This window comes from Sebastes umbrosus, unplaced genomic scaffold, assembly GCF_015220745.1.
Source record: "Sebastes umbrosus isolate fSebUmb1 unplaced genomic scaffold, fSebUmb1.pri scaffold_152_arrow_ctg1, whole genome shotgun sequence".
NCBI classification, from domain to species: Eukaryota; Metazoa; Chordata; class Actinopteri; order Perciformes; family Sebastidae; genus Sebastes; species Sebastes umbrosus.
This window is the reverse complement of record NW_023618472.1, coordinates 37,863-57,411: the sequence shown is the minus strand read 5'-3', so window position 1 is coordinate 57,411 and position 19,549 is coordinate 37,863. Positions and strand designations below refer to the sequence as shown.

The 19,549-nt window shown below is 47.7% G+C and overlaps 1 protein-coding gene across 7 annotated transcripts; it reads left to right on the top strand.

Moving 5' to 3' along the window:
- The first annotated feature begins 3,163 nt into the window (after positions 1-3,163).
- Positions 3,164-16,849, top strand: LOC119484327 (repetin-like). Of its 7 annotated transcripts, none has more exons than XR_005205961.1 (16): positions 3,164-3,389; positions 4,352-4,487; positions 4,570-4,661; positions 4,886-5,028; positions 5,286-5,362; positions 5,593-5,678; positions 6,190-6,300; positions 6,389-6,503; positions 6,780-6,876; positions 7,373-7,501; positions 7,826-7,906; positions 8,962-9,035; positions 11,247-11,419; positions 13,699-13,761; positions 13,849-15,894; positions 16,167-16,849. XR_005205961.1 is itself a non-coding variant. In XM_037763071.1 (15 exons), exons 1-15 carry the CDS (start codon positions 3,327-3,329, stop codon positions 15,835-15,837), a joined length of 3,408 nt encoding a protein of 1,135 aa, XP_037618999.1. In that variant the 5' UTR covers positions 3,164-3,326; the 3' UTR covers positions 15,838-16,849. The 7 variants fall into 7 exon arrangements, 3 of the variants coding, with proteins under 3 accessions (XP_037618999.1, XP_037618998.1, XP_037618997.1); XR_005205960.1 differs by having other exon boundaries at positions 13,849-16,132; positions 16,201-16,849; XR_005205959.1 differs by having other exon boundaries at positions 13,849-16,132.
- The last annotated feature ends 2,700 nt before the right edge of the window (positions 16,850-19,549 follow it).

Below are 19,549 nucleotides of genomic sequence, written 5' to 3'. Positions count from 1 at the left end.
TGTTACGTATAGCAGAACGTTGCTACGTATAACAGACCGTTGCTACGTATAACAGACCGTTGCTACGTATAACAGACCGTTGTTACGTATAGCAGAACGTTGCTACGTATAACAGACCGCTGCTACGTATAACAGACCGTTGCTATGTATAACAGACTGTTGCTACGTATAGCAGACCGTTGCTACGTATAACAGACCGTTGCTATCTATAGCAGATCGTTATCTATAGCAGACCGTTGCTATCTATAGCAGACCGTTGCTACGTATAGCAGATCGTTGCTACGTATAACAGACCGTTGCTATGTATAACAGACCGTTGCTACGTATAGCAGACCGTTGCTACGTATAACAGACCGTTGCTATCTATAGCAGATCGTTGCTATCTATAACAGACCGTTGCTATCTATAGCAGACCGTTGCTATCTATAGCAGATAGTTGCTATCTATAACAGACCGTTGCTATCTATAGCAGATCGTTGCTATCTATAACAGACCGTTGCTATCTATAGCAGACCGTTGCTATCTATAGCAGATCGTTGCTATCTATAGCAGACCGTTGCTATCTATAGCAGATCGTTGCTATCTATAGCAGACCGTTGCTATCTATAGCAGACCGTTGCTACGTATAGCAGACCGTTGCTATCTATAGCAGACCGTTGCTACGTATAGCAGACCGTTGCTATCTATAGCAGACCGTTGCTACGTATAGCAGACCGTTGCTATCTATAGCAGACCGTTGCTATCTATAGCAGACCGTTGCTACGTATAGCAGACCGTTGCTATCTATAGCAGACCGTTGCTATCTATAGCAGACCGTTGCTACGTATAGCAGACCGTTGCTACGTATAGCAGACCGTTGCTACGTATAGCAGACCGTTGCTACGTATAGCAGACCGTTGCTACGTATAGCAGACCGTTGCTATCTATAGCAGATCGTTGCTATCTATAGCAGACCGTTGCTACGTATAGCAGACCGTTGCTACGTATAGCAGACCGTTGCTATCTATAGCAGACCGTTGCTATCTATAGCAGACCGTTGCTACGTATAGCAGACCGTTGCTACGTATAGCAGACCGTTGCTATCTATAGCAGACCGTTGCTACGTATAGCAGACCGTTGCTACGTATAGCAGATCGTTGCTACGTATAGCAGACCGTTGCTATCTATAGCAGACCGTTGCTACGTATAGCAGACCGTTGCTACGTATAGCAGACCGTTGCTATCTATAGCAGACCGTTGCTACGTATAGCAGACCGTTGCTACGTATAGCAGACCGTTGCTACGTATAGCAGACCGTTGCTATCTATAGCAGACCGTTGCTACGTATAGCAGATCGTTGCTACGTATAGCAGACCGTTGCTATCTATAGCAGACCGTTGCTACGTATAGCAGAACGTTGCTACGTATAACAGACCGCTGCTACGTATAACAGACCGTTGCTATGTATAACAGACTGTTGCTACGTATAGCAGACCGTTGCTACGTATAACAGACCGTTGCTATCTATAGCAGATCGTTATCTATAGCAGACCGTTGCTATCTATAGCAGACCGTTGCTACGTATAGCAGATCGTTGCTACGTATAACAGACCGTTGCTATGTATAACAGACCGTTGCTACGTATAGCAGACCGTTGCTACGTATAACAGACCGTTGCTATCTATAGCAGATCGTTGCTATCTATAACAGACCGTTGCTATCTATAGCAGACCGTTGCTATCTATAGCAGATAGTTGCTATCTATAACAGACCGTTGCTATCTATAGCAGATCGTTGCTATCTATAACAGACCGTTGCTATCTATAGCAGACCGTTGCTATCTATAGCAGATCGTTGCTATCTATAGCAGACCGTTGCTATCTATAGCAGATCGTTGCTATCTATAGCAGACCGTTGCTATCTATAGCAGACCGTTGCTACGTATAGCAGACCGTTGCTATCTATAGCAGACCGTTGCTACGTATAGCAGACCGTTGCTATCTATAGCAGACCGTTGCTACGTATAGCAGACCGTTGCTATCTATAGCAGACCGTTGCTATCTATAGCAGACCGTTGCTACGTATAGCAGACCGTTGCTATCTATAGCAGATCGTTGCTATCTATAGCAGACCGTTGCTACGTATAGCAGACCGTTGCTACGTATAGCAGACCGTTGCTACGTATAGCAGACCGTTGCTACGTATAGCAGACCGTTGCTATCTATAGCAGACCGTTGCTATCTATAGCAGACCGTTGCTACGTATAGCAGATCGTTGCTACGTATAGCAGACCGTTGCTATCTATAGCAGACCGTTGCTATCTATAGCAGACCGTTGCTACGTATAGCAGACCGTTGCTACGTATAGCAGACCGTTGCTATCTATAGCAGACCGTTGCTACGTATAGCAGACCGTTGCTACGTATAGCAGATCGTTGCTACGTATAGCAGACCGTTGCTATCTATAGCAGACCGTTGCTACGTATAGCAGACCGTTGCTACGTATAGCAGACCGTTGCTATCTATAGCAGACCGTTGCTACGTATAGCAGACCGTTGCTACGTATAGCAGACCGTTGCTACGTATAGCAGACCGTTGCTATCTATAGCAGACCGTTGCTACGTATAGCAGATCGTTGCTACGTATAGCAGACCGTTGCTATCTATAGCAGACCGTTGCTACGTATAGCAGACCGTTGCTATCTATAGCAGACCGTTGCTATCTATAGCAGATCGTTGCTACGTATAGCAGACCGTTGCTATGGACACAGCTCTGATGTGGGACTCTGGAGGACTGGTCTTCAGAGGGTATCAGGTTCTAGATGTCTTCAGTCAGTAGCTGTGTAATAATCAGGATAATGAACAGCTAGCTGGTCATTATAGTGAAATAAACCCTGACAGCTGCTCCTCTTTCATTTATAGATGAACGTCTCTCTCTCTCTGACCTGTCTGTCTGTCTGACCTGTCTGTCTCTCTACCTGTCTCTCTCTTTCTGACCTGTCTGTCTCTCTGACCTGTCTGTCTCTCTACCTGTCTCTCTCTTTCTGACCTGTCTGTCTCTCTGACCTGTCTCTCTCTCTCTACCTGTCTGTCTCTCTGACCTGTCTCTCTCTGTCTGACCTGTCTGTCTCTCTGACCTGTCTGTCTCTCTACCTGTCTCTCTCTCTGACCTGTCTGTCTCTCTGACCTGTCTCTCTCTGTCTGACCTGTCTGTCTCTCTGACCTGTCTCTCTCTCTGACCTGTCTGTCTCTCTGACCTGTCTCTCTCTGTCTGACCTGTCTGTCTCTCTACCTGTCTGTCTGTCAGTCCCAGTGTGTCCCCAGTAGGAGAAGTGGTTTTAGAGTTGGGATGAAGCTGGAGGGCGTCGACCCGCTGCACCCGTCCATGTTCTGTGTGCTGACGGTCGCCGAGGTAACGCACACGCACACGCACACGCACACGCACACGCACACTCACACACACTCACACTCACACACACACTCTGTTGATAATACCAGGTGTGAAAGGGGCCTCAGTGTTAATACGAGGTGTGAAAGGGGCCTCAGTGTTAATACCAGGTGTGAACGGGGCTTCAGTGTTAATACGAGGTGTGAAAGGGGCCTCAGTGTTAATACGAGGTGTGAAAGGGGCCTCAGTGTTAATACGAGGTGTGAAAGGGGCCTCAGTGTTAATACCAGGTGTGAACGGGGCTTCAGTGTTAATACCAGGTGTGAACGGGGCTTCATTGTTAATACCAGGTGTGAACGGGGCCTCAGTGTTAATACCAGGTGTGAACGGGGCTTCAGTATTAATACCAGGTGTGAAAGGGGCTTCAGTGTTAATACCAGGTGTGAAAGGGGCCTCCGTGTTAATACCAGGTGTGAAAGGGGCCTCAGTGTTAATACCAGGTGTGAACGGGGCCTCAGTGTTAATACCAGGTGTGAACGGGGCTTCAGTGTTAATACCAGGTGTGAACGGGGCTTCAGTGTTAATACCAGGTGTGAACGGTGCCTCAGTGTTAATACCAGGTGTGAACGGGGCCTCAGTGTTAATACCAGGTGTGAACAGGGCCTCAGTGTTAACACCAGGTGTGAAAGGGGCCTCAGTGTTAATACCAGGTGTGAACAGGACCTCAGTGTTAACACCAGGTGTGAACGGGGCCTAAGTATTAATACCAGGTGTGAACGTGGCCTCAGTGTTAACACCAGGTGTGAACGGGAACGGGGCCTCAGTGTTAACACCAGGTGTGAACGGGAACGGGGCCTCAGTGTTAACACCAGGTGTGAACGGGGCCTCAGTGTTAATACCAGGTGTGAACGGGGCCTCAGTGTTAACACCAGGTGTGAACGGGGCCTCAGTGTTAATACCAGGTGTGAACGGGGCCTCTCTCTCAGGTGATTGGCTGTCGGCTCCGTCTCCATATCGACGGCTACTCCGAGTGCTATGAATTCTGGGTAAACGCTGACTCGGCCAACATCAGACAGACAGGCTGGTGTAAAGACAACAACCACAAGCTCCACCCACCCAAAGGTGAGTACAGGTAGCCCCGCCCCCTCACAGGTGACCACCTGACACAGGTGACATCACTACCTGTCTGTCTCTCTCCTCACAGGCTACAGCGAGACAGATTTTGATTGGCAGCACTACCTTCAGTCCACAGGCTCTCATGCTGCTCCGCCCACCCTGTTCACCTGTCGCCCTGCCGTAAGTATACACCTGTCTGTCTGTTCACCTGTCTGTCTGTCTGTTCACCTGTCTGTCTGTTCACCTGTCTGTCTGTTCACCTGTCGCCCTGCCGTCAGTATACACCTGTCTGTCTGTTCACCTGTCTGTCTGTCTGTTCACCTGTCTGTCTGTTCACCTGTCTGTCTGTCTGTTCACCTGTCTGTCTGTTCACCTGTCTGTCTGTTCACCTGTCTGTCTCTCAGAGCTGTGGGTTCAGTGTGGGGATGAAGTTGGAGGCGGTCGACAGGAAGAACCCCGGACTCGTCTGCGTCGCCTCCGTCGCTGATGTCATCGATGACCACTTCCTGGTTCACTTTGACAACTGGGACGACATGTACGACTACTGGTGAGACACTAGAGGTACTAGTACTAGTAGTACTACTAGTACTACTAGTAGTAGTAGAGGTAGTAGTAGTACTAGTAGTAGTAGAGGTACTAGTAGTAGTAGTAGTACTAGTAGTAGTAGTACTAGTAGTAGTAGAGGTACTAGTAGTAGTAGTAGTAGTAGTACTACTAGTAGAGGTACTAGTAGTAGAGGTAGTTGTATTCACCGTACATCCATCCTGTGGGCTGATCAATACTTATTGATTATTGATTGATCAGGTGTGACAGCAGCAGTCCGTACATCCATCCTGTGGGCTGGTGTGAAGAACAAGGACGACCTCTCACCGCTCCTCAGGGTACAAGTACACACAGGATACACTCTGTAGTACACACAAGTACACACAGTATACTCTCTGTAGTACACACAAGTACACACAGTATACTCTCTGTAGTACACACAAGTACACACAGGATACACTCTGTAGTACACACAAGTACACACAGTACACACTACGTAGTACACACAAGTACACACAGGATACACTACGTAGTACTCTGAGTACTTATCAGTACTTGTGTTTTTCAGGTCACCTGAACCCGGAGAACTTCCTGTGGGAGGAATACCTGCTGGAGACCAGAACCACCGCCGCACCCTGTTCAGCCTTCACTCTGGTGAGGAAACAAGGAGGTAGAGAAGGAAACAAGGAGGTAGAGAAGGAAACAAGGAGGAAGGGAAGTGAACAAGGAGGTAGAGAAGGGAACAAGGAGGTAGAGAAGGAAACAAGGAAGGGAATGGAACAAGGAGGTAGAGAAGGAAACAAGGAGGTAGAGAAGGAAACAAGGAGGAAGGGAAGTGAACAAGGAGGTAGAGAAGGGAACAAGGAGGTAGAGAAGGAAACAAGGAAGGGAATGGAACAAGGAGGTAGAGAAGGAAACAAGGAGGTAGAGAAGGAAACAAGGAGGAAGGGAAGTGAACAAGGAGGTAGAGAAGGGAACAAGGAGGTAGAGAAGGAGACAAGGAAGGGAATGGAACAAGGAGGTAGAGCAGGAAACAAGGAGGAAGGGAAGTGAACAAGGAGGTAGAGAAGGGAACAAGGAGGTAGAGAAGGGAACAAGGAGGCAGAGAACCTGTCACTCAGTGAGCTGATGATTGACAGGTGTCAATGACTTTTCGTCCAATCAGAGAGCTCCTCATGGTTTCCAGGGCAACCAGAAGCTGGAGGCGGTGGACAGGAGGAACCCCATGTTGGTCCGCGTCGCCACGGTAACAGATACAGAAGACTACAGGGTGAAGGTACTTTGGACCTGTCTGTCTACCTGTCTGTGTATCTGTGTGATGTCATTAGGTGTGTGAGGATGTCACCAGGTGTGTTTACCTGCAGGTTCATTACGACGGCTGGTCGGAGCAGTTTGACCTCTGGAGTGACAGCGACCTCTGTGACCTTCATCCTGTCGGCTGGTGTCAACGCACGGGACACCCACTGGAACCCCCCCCAGGTCAGACAGACAGGTCAGAGAGAGAGAGACAGGTCAGAGAGAGAGAGAGACAGGTCAGACAGACAGGTCAGAGAGAGACAGACAGGTCAGAGAGAGAGAGAGACAGGTCAGACAGACAGGTCAGAGAGAGACAGACAGGTCAGAGAGAGAGAGAGACAGGTCAGAGAGAGAGAGAGAGACAGGTCAGAGAGACAGGTCAGACAGACAGGTCAGAGGGAGAGAGACAGGCTTAATGCTACTAACAGTGTTTCTGTTCCCTCTGTGTGTGTGAGACAGGTTGGCCTCCCCTGTCTGTCTCTCAGGGTGTCTGTCCCACTCCAGGCTGCCGAGGAGTTGGACACATTAAAGGAGCCAAATACACCGGACACCACAGGTACATTCACACCTGCCGAGTCATGTTTTCTGTCTGCTGAGTCGTGTTTTGTGTCTGCTGAGTAATGTTTCTGTGTACTGAGTCGTGTTTCTGTCTGCTGAGTCATGTTTTCTGTCTGCTGAGTCAATTTTTTCTGTCTGCTGAGTCATGTTTTCTTTGTGCTGAGTCATTTTTCTGTCAGCTGAGTCGTGTTTTGTGTCTGCTGAGTCGTGTTTTGTGTCTGCTGAGTCATGTTTTCTTTGTGCTGAGTCATGTTTCAGACAGCTGAGTCATGTTTCTGTCTGCTGAGTCGTGTTTTCTTTGTGCTGAGTCATGTTTCTGTCTTCTGAGTCATGTTTTGTGTCTGCTGAGTCATATTTTCTTTGTACTGAGTCATGTTTCTGTCTGCTGAGTCATGTTTCTTTCTGCTGAGTCATATTTTGTGTCTGCTGAGTCATGTTTTGTGTCTGCTGAGTCATGTTTTGTGTCTGCTGAGTCATGTTTGTCTCTCACCCAGTGCCTTCGGCTGTCCGTACTCGGACATTAATATGCGTAAGGAGGTGGTGCTTCCTGATAGGCTGGGAGGAGAGAGAGTCATCACCCTCGTTCCTGTCAGCATATATCACCACGGCAACCAGTCAGACAGGTAACCTGATCTTTAGTAGGCGATTGATTGAGTTCAATGAGTATTTATTATCTCTCTACCTACCTGTCTGTCTACCTGTCTGTCTCTCTACCGGTCTGTCTCTCTACCTGTCTACCTGTCTTTCTCTCTCTCTACCTGTCTATCTCTCTACCTGTCTGTCTCTCTCTTTACCTGTCTGTCGCTCTACCTGTCTATCTCTCTACCTGTCAGTCTCTCTACCTATCTGTCTCTCTACCTGTCTGTCTGTCTGTCTACCTGTCTATCTCTCTAACTCTGTCTCTCTACCTGTCTGTCTCTCTACCTGTCTGTCTCTCTGTTGAGCAGGAGGAGTGTCCAGGTGAAGATGGAGCCCAGAGACGAGACTCTGCTGCTTCCTCTGGGGAAGAGAAGAAGACAGACGGACAGGTGAGACAGACAGACAGGTCAGACAGACAGACAGGTGAGACTGACGGACAGGTGAGACAGAAAGACAGACAGACAGTAGGACAGACAGACAGGTGAGACTGACGGACAGGTGAGACAGACAGACAGACAGACAGACAGTAGGAAAGACGAACAGGTGAGACAGACAAACAGACAGACAGGTGAGACTGACGGACAGGTGAGACTGACGGACAGGTGACACAGACAGACAAACAGACAGACAGACAGACAGACAGACAGACAGTAGGAAAGACGAACAGGTGAGACAGACAAACAGATAGACAGGTGAGACTGACGGACAGGTGAGACAGACAGACAGACAGACAGACAGACAGACAGACAGACAGACAGACAGACAGACAGACAGACAGCCAGGTGAGACAGACAGACAGACAGACAGACAGGTGAGACAGACAGACAGACAGACAGACAGACAGACAAACAGACAGACAGGTGAGACTGACGGACAGGTGAGACAGACAGACAGACAGACAGGTGAGACAGACAAACAGACAGACAGACAAACAGACAGACAGGTGAGACTGATGGACAGGTGAGACAGACAGACAGACAGTAGGACAGACAGACAGGTGAGACAGACAGACAGACAGACAAACAGACAGACAGGTGAGACTGACGGACAGGTGAGACAGACAGACAGACAGACAGACAGACAGACAGTAGGACAGACAGACAGGTGAGACAGACAAACAGACAGACAGACAAACAGACAGACAGGTGAGACTGACGGACAGGTGAGACAGACAGACAGACAGACAGTAGGACAGACAAACAGGTGAGACAGACGGACAGGTGAGACTGTTGTTTACATATCCCAAAGCATTATGGGAACTGTAGTTCTAGATGTGTTGTAAGAATAGCCTCCATGATCAGTTATCAGTTAGTTTATTGATTAATCGTCTGATCAATAAGATATGAGGACCCATTATATATATATATACTGAATCCACCAATCAGCTCATTGATTCAGCTCTGTTTCATCATCACCTCCTGCTTTCTGCTGGCTCCGCCCCCAGACTGTCCCAGCCAACCAAATACCTCCGTGTGAAACAGGAAGAGGAGGAGCTTCACATCAGAGCCCTCGGCCCAGGTACAGTAGACAGGTAGAGTAGACAGGTAGAGTAGACAGGTACAGGTACAGTAGACAGGTAGAGTAGACAGGTACAGTAGAAAGGTACAGTAGAAAGGTACAGTAGACAGGTACAGGTACAGTAGACAGGTACAGGTACAGGTATAGTAGACAGGTACAGTAGACAGGTACAGGTATAGTAGACGGGTACAGTAGACGGGTACAGGTAGAGTAGACAGGTAGAGTAGACAGGTACAGGTACAGTAGACAGGTAGAGTAGACAGGTAGAGTAGACAGGTACAGGTACAGTAGACAGGTACAGTAGAAAGGTACAGTAGAAAGGTACAGTAGACAGGTACAGTAGACAGGTACAGGTACAGGTATAGTAGACAGGTACAGGTATAGTAGACGGGTACAGTAGACGGGTACAGGTATAGTAGACAGGTACAGGTATAGTAGACGGGTACAGTAGACAGGTACAGTAGACAGGTACAGGTATAGTAGACAGGTACAGTAGACAGGTACAGTAGACAGGTACAGGTACAGTAGACAGGTACAGGTATAGTAGACAGGTACAGTAGACAGGTACAGGTACAGTAGACAGGTACAGGTACAGAAGATGGGTACAGTAGACAGGTACAGGTATAGTAGACAGGTACAGTAGACAGGTACAGTAGACGGGTACAGTAGACGGGTACAGTAGACAGGTACAGTAGACATGTAGAGTAGACAGGTACTGTAGACGGGTAGAGTAGACAGGTACAGTAGACAGGTACAGTAGACAGGTACAGGTATAGTAGACAGGTACAGTAGACAGGTACAGTAGACAGGTAGAGTAGACAGGTACAGGTATAGTAGACAGGTACAGTAGACAGGTACAGGTACAGTAGACAGGTACAGTAGACAGGTACAGGTATAGTAGACAGGTACAGCAGACAGGTACAGGTACAGTAGACATGTACAGTAGACAGGTACAGGTACAGTAGACAGGTACAGTAGACAGGTACAGGTATAGTAGACAGGTACAGTAGACAGGTACAGGTACAGTAGACAGGTACAGGTATAGTAGACAGGTACAGGTACAGTAGACATGTACAGTAGACAGGTACAGTAGACAGGTACAGTAGACGGGTACAGTAGACAGGTACAGTAGACGGGTACAGTAGACAGGTACAGGTACAGTAGACAGGTACAGTAGACGGGTACAGTAGACAGGTACAGTAGACAGGTACAGTTATAGTAGACAGGTACAGTAGACGGGTACAGTAGACAGGTAGAGTAGACAGGTACAGTAGACAGGTACAGTAGACGGGTACAGGTACAGTAGACAGGTACAGTAGACAGGTAGAGTAGACGGGTACAGGTACAGTAGACAGGTACAGTAGACAGGTACAGGTATAGTAGACAGGTAAAGTAGACGGGTACAGGTACAGTAGACAGGTACAGTAGACAGGTAGAGTAGACAGGTACAGTAGACAGGTACAGGTATAGTAGACAGGTACAGTAGACAGGTACAGGTACAGTAGACAGGTACAGGTACAGTAGACAGGTACAGTAGACAGGTACAGGTACAGTAGACAGGTACAGTAGACAGGTACAGGTATAGTAGACAGGTACAGTAGACAGGTACAGGTATAGTAGACAGGTACAGTAGACAGGTACAGTAGACAGGTACAGTAGACAGGTACAGGTATAGTAGACAGGTACAGGTATAGTAGACAGGTACAGTAGACAGGTACAGGTACAGTAGACAGGTACAGTAGACAGGTACAGTAGACAGGTACAGGTATAGTAGACAGGTACAGTAGACAGGTACAGTAGACAGGTACAGGTATAGTAGACAGGTACAGTAGATAGGTACAGGTACAGTAGACAGGTACAGTAGACAGGTGATCAGGTGGTCAGGTGATCAGGTGATCAGGTAATGTAACACTGTAAAGGGTCACTTACATAAAAACACAGTTCTGTTGTCATGGAGACACTCAGCATCCTCCCTCGGTCTCCATGGAAACAACGGTCAGATGAGGTGACTGTTTCCATGGAAACAGCTCTCCATAGTAACTGCTGTGTTGAGTTACCCTCTGAAGGACTGATGCCTGTCTCACTACCCAGTGGGGTGAGACAGGTCAGTCTACAGACAGACAGGTTTCCTCCTGTCTGTCTGTCTGTAGAGTGAACTGTCTCACTGCCCCGTGGGGTGAGACAGTTGAGTAAACCTGTCTGTCTCTCCAGCAGCAGAGTCCAGTCTGCAGGCCGTCCTCCACCAGTCTGTCTTCCTGTCGGCCATGTCTCCTCAGCCAGGACGAGACCTGTCTCTCTCTCTCTGCTGGGAGCAACACGGCAAACTGCTGCCGGGAGTCACCGGAGTCCAACCAGAGACCGTCCAACACTGGAGCGTCCAGCAGGTCTCCATCTGTCTGTCTCTCACTAACCTGTCTCTCTGTCTCTGACCTGTCTCTCTCTCTCTAACCTGTCTCTCTGTCTCTGACCTGTCTCTCTCTCTCTAACCTGTCTCTCTGTCTCTGACCTGTCTCTCTCTCTCTCTAACCTGTCTCTCTGTCTCTGACCTGTCTGTCTCTCTCTAACCTGTCTATCTGTCTCTCTAACCTGTCTCTCTCTCTCTGACCTGTCTCTCTCTCTAACCTGTCTGTCTCTCTCTCTCTCTCTCTAACTCTCTAACCTGTCTGTCTCTCTCTCTCTCTCTCTCTGTCTCTCTCTAACCTGTCTGTCTCTCTCTCTCTCTCTCTCTCTCTCTCTCTAACCTGTCTGTCTATCTCTCTCTCTCTCTCTCTCTCTCTCTCTCTAACCTGTCTGTCTCTCTCTCTCTCTCTCTCTCTCTCTAACCTGTCTGTCTATCTCTCTCTCTCTCTCTCTCTCTCTCTCTAACCTGTCTGTCTATCTCTCTCTCTCTCTCTCTCTCTCTCTCTAACCTGTCTGTCTATCTCTCTCTCTCTCTCTCTCTCTCTCTAACCTGTCTCTCTCTCTCTCTCTAACCTGTCTGTCTATCTCTCTCTCTCTAACCTGTCTGTCTATCTCTCTCTCTCTCTCTCTCTCTCTCTCTCTCTAACCTGTCTGTCTATCTCTCTCTCTCTCTCTCTCTCTCTAACCTGTCTCTCTCTCTCTCTCTCTGTCTCTCTCTCTCTGTCTATCTCTCTCTCTCTAACCTGTCTCTCTCTGTCTCTCTCTCTCTCTCTCTCTGTCTCTCTCTCTCTGTCTCTCTCTCTCTCTCTCTCTCTCTGTCTCTCTCTCTGTCTATCTCTCTCTCTAACCTGTCTCTCTCTGTCTCTCTCTCTCTCTCTCTCTGTCTCTCTCTCTCTGTCTCTCTCTCTGTCTCTCTCTCTCTGTCTCTCTCTCTGTCTCTCTCTCTCTCTCTCTCTCTGTCTCTCTCTCTGTCTCTCTCTCTCTCTCTCTCTCTCTGTCTATCTCTCTCTCTCTCTGTCTATCTCTCTCTCTCTCTGTCTCTCTCTCTCTGTCTCTCTCTCTGTCTCTCTCTCTCTGTCTATCTCTCTCTCTAACCTGTCTCTCTCTGTCTCTCTCTCTGTCTCTCTCTCTCTGTCTCTCTCTCTCTGTCTCTCTCTCTCTCTGTCTCTCTCTCTCTCTCTCTCTGTCTCTCTCTCTCTGTCTCTCTCTCTGTCTCTCTCTCTCTCTCTCTCTCTGTCTCTCTCTCTGTCTCTCTCTCTCTCTCTCTCTCTCTGTCTATCTCTCTCTCTCTCTGTCTCTCTCTCTCTGTCTATCTCTCTCTCTCTCAATTCAATTTGCTTTATTGATCATGACTGTCAGGTGAACAATATTGCCAAAGCTTCAATTCAATAATAATAATAATAATAATAACAGAATAAAAACAAAAACATATATATACACATAAATACAATTCATTAAGCAAATTACAATATATCGATATTTAAAAAGAACATGGAAATGGTAGAAAACAATACAGAAATAAGTCAGTAAAACAAACAGATAAAAACAATTAATAACAATATATTGCAATATCAAATGTATATATAAAAACCCCCAAATAAAAACCAACAAACCCTGAAGTAGAGTAAATAACAGGCAGAGGGAGTTCCATCTGTTATGTGTTGTTGTGGTTGTCTCTCAGGCTGTGACATCACTGACGTCTCCTGCAGCTTCTATGCTGATGACTCCATTCTCTGAGTAGATGTTCTATTTTATTTTGGTCAGAGAGGGAATCAACATCTGGGAGTTTACATTTCATTTTTGTAAAGAATTTTTCCCTAATTTGGTCGTATGTGCTACATTGAAGCAGGAAATGTCTCTCTGTCTCCACCTGTCTCTGTGGACAGAGCTGTCTCTCTGTCTCCACCTGTCTCTGTGGACAGAGCTGTCTCTCTGTCTCTCTCTAACCTGTCTCTCTCTCTCTCTGACCTGTCTCTCTGTCTCTCTCTCTCTAACCTGTCTGTCTCTCTCTAACCTGTCTCTCTCTCTCTCTCTCTCTCTCTCTCTCTGTCTAACCTGTCTCTCTGTCTCTCTAACCTGTCTGTCTCTCTCTAACCTGTCTCTCTCTCTCTCTCTCTCTCTCTCTAACCTGTCTCTCTGTGTCTCTCTCTCTCTCTCTCTCTCTCTCTCTCTCTCTCTAACCTGTCTCTCTGTCTCTCTCTCTCTCTCTCTCTCTCTCTCTCTAACCTGTCTGTCTCTCTCTAACCTGTCTGTCTCTCTCCAGGTGTCAGACTTCATCGAGTCCCTCCCCGGCTGTGAGGAACAGGCCAAACAGTTCAGAGACGAGGTGAGTCGACCAATCAGCTGCTGTAGATTTAATGACATCACATTGAACCTGCTGTGATCTGATTGGTTCCTGCTTCTGTCTGTCTAGCAAATCGATGGGCGGGCCTTCCTTCTGCTCACCCAACGGGACATCGTCAGGGTCATGTCAATCAAACTTGGCCCCGCCCTCAAAATCTACAACTCCATCCTGATGTTCAAACACGCCGAGGACAGGAACCGTTCACACGCCGAGGACAGGAACCGTTCACACGCCGAGGACAGGAACCGTTCACACGCCGGGGACAGGAACCGTTCACACGCCGGGGACAGGAACCGTTCACATACCGAGGACAGGAACCGTTCACACGCCGGGGACAGGAACCGTTCACATACCGAGGACAGGAACCGTTTACACACCGAGGACAGGAACCGTTCACACGCCGAGGACAGGAACCGTTCACACGCCGGGGACAGGAACCGTTCACACGCCGGGGACAGGAACCGTTCACATACCGAGGACAGGAACCGTTCACATACTGAGGACAGGAACCGTTCACACGCCGGGGACAGGAACCATTCACATACCAAGGACAGGAACCGTTCATATACCGAGGACAGGAACCGTTCACACGCCGAGGACAGGAACCGTTCACACGCCAAGGACAGGAACAGTTCTCATGTCGAGGACAGGAACCGTTCACACGCCGAGGACAGAAACAGTTCACACTCTGAGGACAGGAACCGTTCACACGCCAAGGACAGGAACCGTTCACACTCCGAGGACAGGAACCGTTCACACGCCGAGGACAGAAACAGTTCACACTCCGAGGACAGGAACCGTTCACACGCCGAGGACAGTAACAGTTCACACGCCGAGGACAGTAACAGTTCACGCTTCGAGGACAGGAACCGTTCACACGCCGAGGACAGTAACAGTTCACACGCCGAGGACAGCAACAGTTCACACGCTGAGGACAGGAACCAGTCACACGCCGAGGACAGGAACTGTTCACACGCCGAGGACAGGAACTGTTCACACGCCGAGGACAGGAACAGTTCACACGCCGAGGACAGGAACCGATCACACGCCGAGGACAGGAACCATTCACACGCCGAGGACAGTAACAGTTCACACGCCGAGGACAGTAACCGATCACACGCCGAGGACAGTAACCGATCACACGCCGAGGACAGGAACAGTTCACACGCCGAGGACAGGAACCGATCACACGCCGAGGACAGTAACAGTTCACACGCCGAGGACAGGAACTGTTCACACGCAGAGGACAGGAACCGATCACACGCCGAGGACAGGAACCAATCACACGAGGACAGGAACCAATCACACGCCGAAAACAGGAACCAATCACACGCCGAGGACAGGAACCGATCACACGCCGAGGACAGGAACCGATCACACGCCGAGGACAGGAACCGATCACACGCCGAGGACAGTAACCGTTCACACGCCGAGGACAGGAGCCGATCACACGCCGAGGACAGGAACCAATCACACGAGGACAGGAACCAATCACACGCCGAAAACAGGAACCAATCACACGCCGAGGACAGGAACCGATCACACGCCGAGGACAGGAACCGATCACACGCCGAGGACCGGAACCGACCACACGCCGAGGACAAGAGTCCATCACACGCCGAGGACAGGAACCATTCACACGCCGAGGACAAGAGTCCATCACACGCCGAGGACAGGAACCGATCACACGCCGAGGACAGGAGTCAATCACACGCCGAGGACAGGAGTCCATCACACGCCGAGGACAGGAACCGATCACACGCCGAGGACAGGAGTCAATCACACGCCGAGGACAGGAACCGATCACACGCCGAGGACAGGAGTCAATCACACGCCGAGGACAGGAACCGATCACACGCCAAGGACAGGAACAGTTCACACGCCGAGGACAGGAGTCCATCACACGCCGAGGACAGGAACAGTTCACACGCCGAGGACAGGAACCGATCACACGCCGAGGACAGGAACAGTTCACACGCCGAGGACAGGAACCGATCACATGCCGAGGACACCTGTGTTCTGTGGGAGGGGCTACATTTTCCATCCAATCATCAATGAGATTTAAATTTCTGATGTCACAGATGTTTGTGTCGGTCATGTGACGTCATGTCTCAGGTGTTGGTGTCGGTCATGTGACGTCATGTCACAGATGTTTGTGTCGGTCATGTGACGTCATGTCTCAGGTGTTTGTGTCGGTCATGTGACGTCATGTCTCAGGTGTTTGTGTCGGTCATGTGACGTCATGTCTCAGGTGTTGGTGTCGGTCATGTGACGTCATGTCTCAGGTGTTTGTGTCGGTCATGTGACGTCATGTCTCAGGTGTTTGTGTCGGTCATGTGACGTCATGTCTCAGGTGTTGGTGTCGGTCATGTGACGTCATGTCTCAGGTGTTGGTGTCGGTCATGTGACGCCATGTCTCAGGTCTCATAATTACCTGGAGATAGGTGTGATAACGAGGTGCCGTGATCACATGACATCATGATGAGACATTAAATCATAATTGAAGACATTTTCTTATAATCAGGTTCGTCGTCATAGTAACGTTGTGAATGTAGGAACGCCACACGGGTCTGGAACAGGAAACTGTTGATGACATCATACCGTGGCTCCGCCCCCACTGTGACGTCATTCCCACGTCTAGTACTCTCAGGGTTTGACCTTTCAGGCTGTTCCATGAAGGTTCGTCACTTCCTGACACGTGGACCAATAGTAGTGACATCATCCAGAAGTCCCGCCTCCTCTGCTGTGATTGGCCGGTTTGTGAACGGAGTCACAAGAAATTATCAGAGTTTATATTTATAATTTTATTCTCTATAGTATTTTGAAGAGTATCTATTGTTATCTACTGTCTCTATATAGATTTCTATTTTAACCTTTATAAGTATATATATATATATTATATATTGGTATTCCTCAGTCAGTCCTGCTGAACCTGACTCCTCCTCCTCGGTGATGTCACTGTGACGTCACAGAGGGTGGGGGGGCGCTCAATTCACACCAACAATCTGCTGATGTTTCTACTCCGTGTTTCTGTCCTTGTTTGATGAGATCAATAAAGTTTCTGATCTGAGAGCTGACTGTTGATTGGTCCGCTGGCTCTAAGGGTACGGGCCGGTACCATCGGGCCAGAGGTAATCACAGGTAAGGGTACGGGCCGGTACCATCGGGTCAGAGGTAATCACAGGTAAGGGTACGGGCCGGTACCATCGGGCCAGAGGTAACCACAGGTAAGGGTACGGGCCGGTACCATCGGGCCAGAGGTAATCACAGGTAAGGGTACGGGCCGGTACCATCGGGCCAGAGGTAACCACAGGTAAGGGTACGGGCCGGTACCATCGGGCCAGAGGTAACCACAGGTAAGGGACTTGGGAGGGGGTCATGAGTGGAGTTAATGAGGAAGCTCAGTCTGGTTTGAGGGATCGTCCACATATCAGTCCTTCTATCAGAACTTCTGACTCTCCCAGGTGTCCAGTTAGTCTGATACTGGTCCTCCTTCATCTTGACCACTTCTGACACCACCAGATGTTTTCTCTCGGTCTTTGGACCGTATCTTTGGAGTTGTCCTGTCGTACCTGACTGCGTCGTCTCCACAATCTGCTGGTTCTGGTTCTGGTCTGGTTCTGGTCTGAAGGTTGGACAGATCTTATGCGGCACAGACGGAGTCTCAGCAGGGACAAACTTCCTTCAGTGAACCAAACAAATTATTCAGATGCTGTAGAGCTGCTCTGCCTCCATCTCCTAGCAACAGCAGCATCCCAGAATCAGAATCACCCAGAGACACCGAGAGGAGGATTCACCGCAGAGCCAGGACCAGAGGACAGATCACCAGCAGACAGACAGGTTTAGAGAGAGGGAGACAGGTCAGGGAGACAGGCTTTTACAGAGAGACAGATTCAGTGGGAGAGACAGACAGGTTTATTATGAGAGACAGACAGGTTTTAAAAGTAGACCCAGACTGAGTGAATAAATGTTACATAACGTTATGTAGGGTTACGTAGGGTAATGTAGGGTAACGTAGGGCTACATAGGGTTACGTAGGGTAATGTAGGGTTACGTAGGGCTACATAGGGTTACGTAGGGTTACGTAGCGTTACGTAGGGTAATGTAGGGTAACGTAGGGCTACGTAGCGTTACGTAGGGTAATGTAGGGTTACGTAGGGTAATATAGGGTAACGTAGGGTTACGTAGCGTTATGTAGGGTAATGTAGGGTTACGTAGGGTAATGTAGGGTTACGTAGGGTAATGTAGGGTTACGTAGGGTAATGTAGGGCTACGTAGGGTTACGTAGGGTAATGTAGCGTTACGTAGGGTTACTTAGGGCTACGTAGGGTAATGTAGCGTTACGTAGCGTTACGTAGGGTTACGTAGGGCTACGTAGGGTTACGTAGGGTAATGTAGCGTTACGTAGTGTTACGTAGGGTTACGTAGTGTTACGTAGGGTTACGTAGGGTAATGTAGGGTTACGTAGGGTAATGTAGGGCTACGTAGGGTTATGTAGGGCTACGTAGGGTTACGTAGGGTTACTTAGGGCTACGTAGGGTTACGTAGGGTAATGTAGCGTTACGTAGGGCTACGTAGGGTTACGTAGCGTTACGTAGGGTTACATAGGGTAATGTAGGGCTACGTAGGATTACTTAGGGCTACGTAGGGTTACGTAGGGTAATGTAGCGTTACGTAGCGTTACGTAGGGTTACTTAGGGCTACGTAGGGTTACGTAGGGTAATGTAGCGTTACGTAGCGTTACGTAGGGTTACGTAGGGTAATGTAGGGTTACGTAGGGTAATGTAGGGCTACATAGGGTTACGTAGGGCTACGTAGGGTTACTTAGGGCTACGTAGGGTTACGTAGGGTAATGTAGCGTTACGTAGGGCTACGTAGGATTACATAGGGTTACGTAGCATTACGTAGGGTTACATAGGGTAATGTAGGGCTACGTAGGGTTACATAGGGCTACATAGGGTTACTTAGGGTTACGTAGGGTTACGTAGGGCTACATTTCAGTTCAAAAGAGTTGGTGATTATTTGTCTGTAGATCAACCCGTCGATTAGTCGACTGATTACTGTAATAATAATAATAAAAACAATAACAATAATAATAATAATAACAACAATAACAATAATAACAATAAACAATAACAATAATAATAATAATAACAATAATAACAATAATAATAATAATAGTAAACTCTTATTAACAGGAAACATATTCTTCCTGTCTCAGCTCTTTGAATCACCTCTTCTTCTTCTGCAGTGCTTTAATGGCTCCGACCAGCTGATTATAGACATTATATATTGTATATGTTATGGATAGTATATATTATATATAGTATATGTTATATATTGTATATATATACAGTATATAGTATATGTTATATATAGTATATGTTATATATAGTATGTGTTATATATAGTATATGTTATATATAGTATAAGTTATATATAGTATGTGTTATATATATAGTATGTGTTATATATAGTATGTGTTATATATATAGTATATGTTATATATAGTATAAGTTATATATAGTATGTGTTATATATAGTATGTGTTATATATAGTATATGTTATATATAGTATTTGTTATATATAGTATGTGTTATATATAGCATATGTTATATATAGTATGTGTTATATATAGTATATGTTATGTATAGTATGTGTTATATATAGTATGTGTTATATATAGTATAAGTTATATATAGTATGTGTTATATATAGTATGTGTTATATATAGTATATGTTATATATAGTATTTGTTATATATAGTAT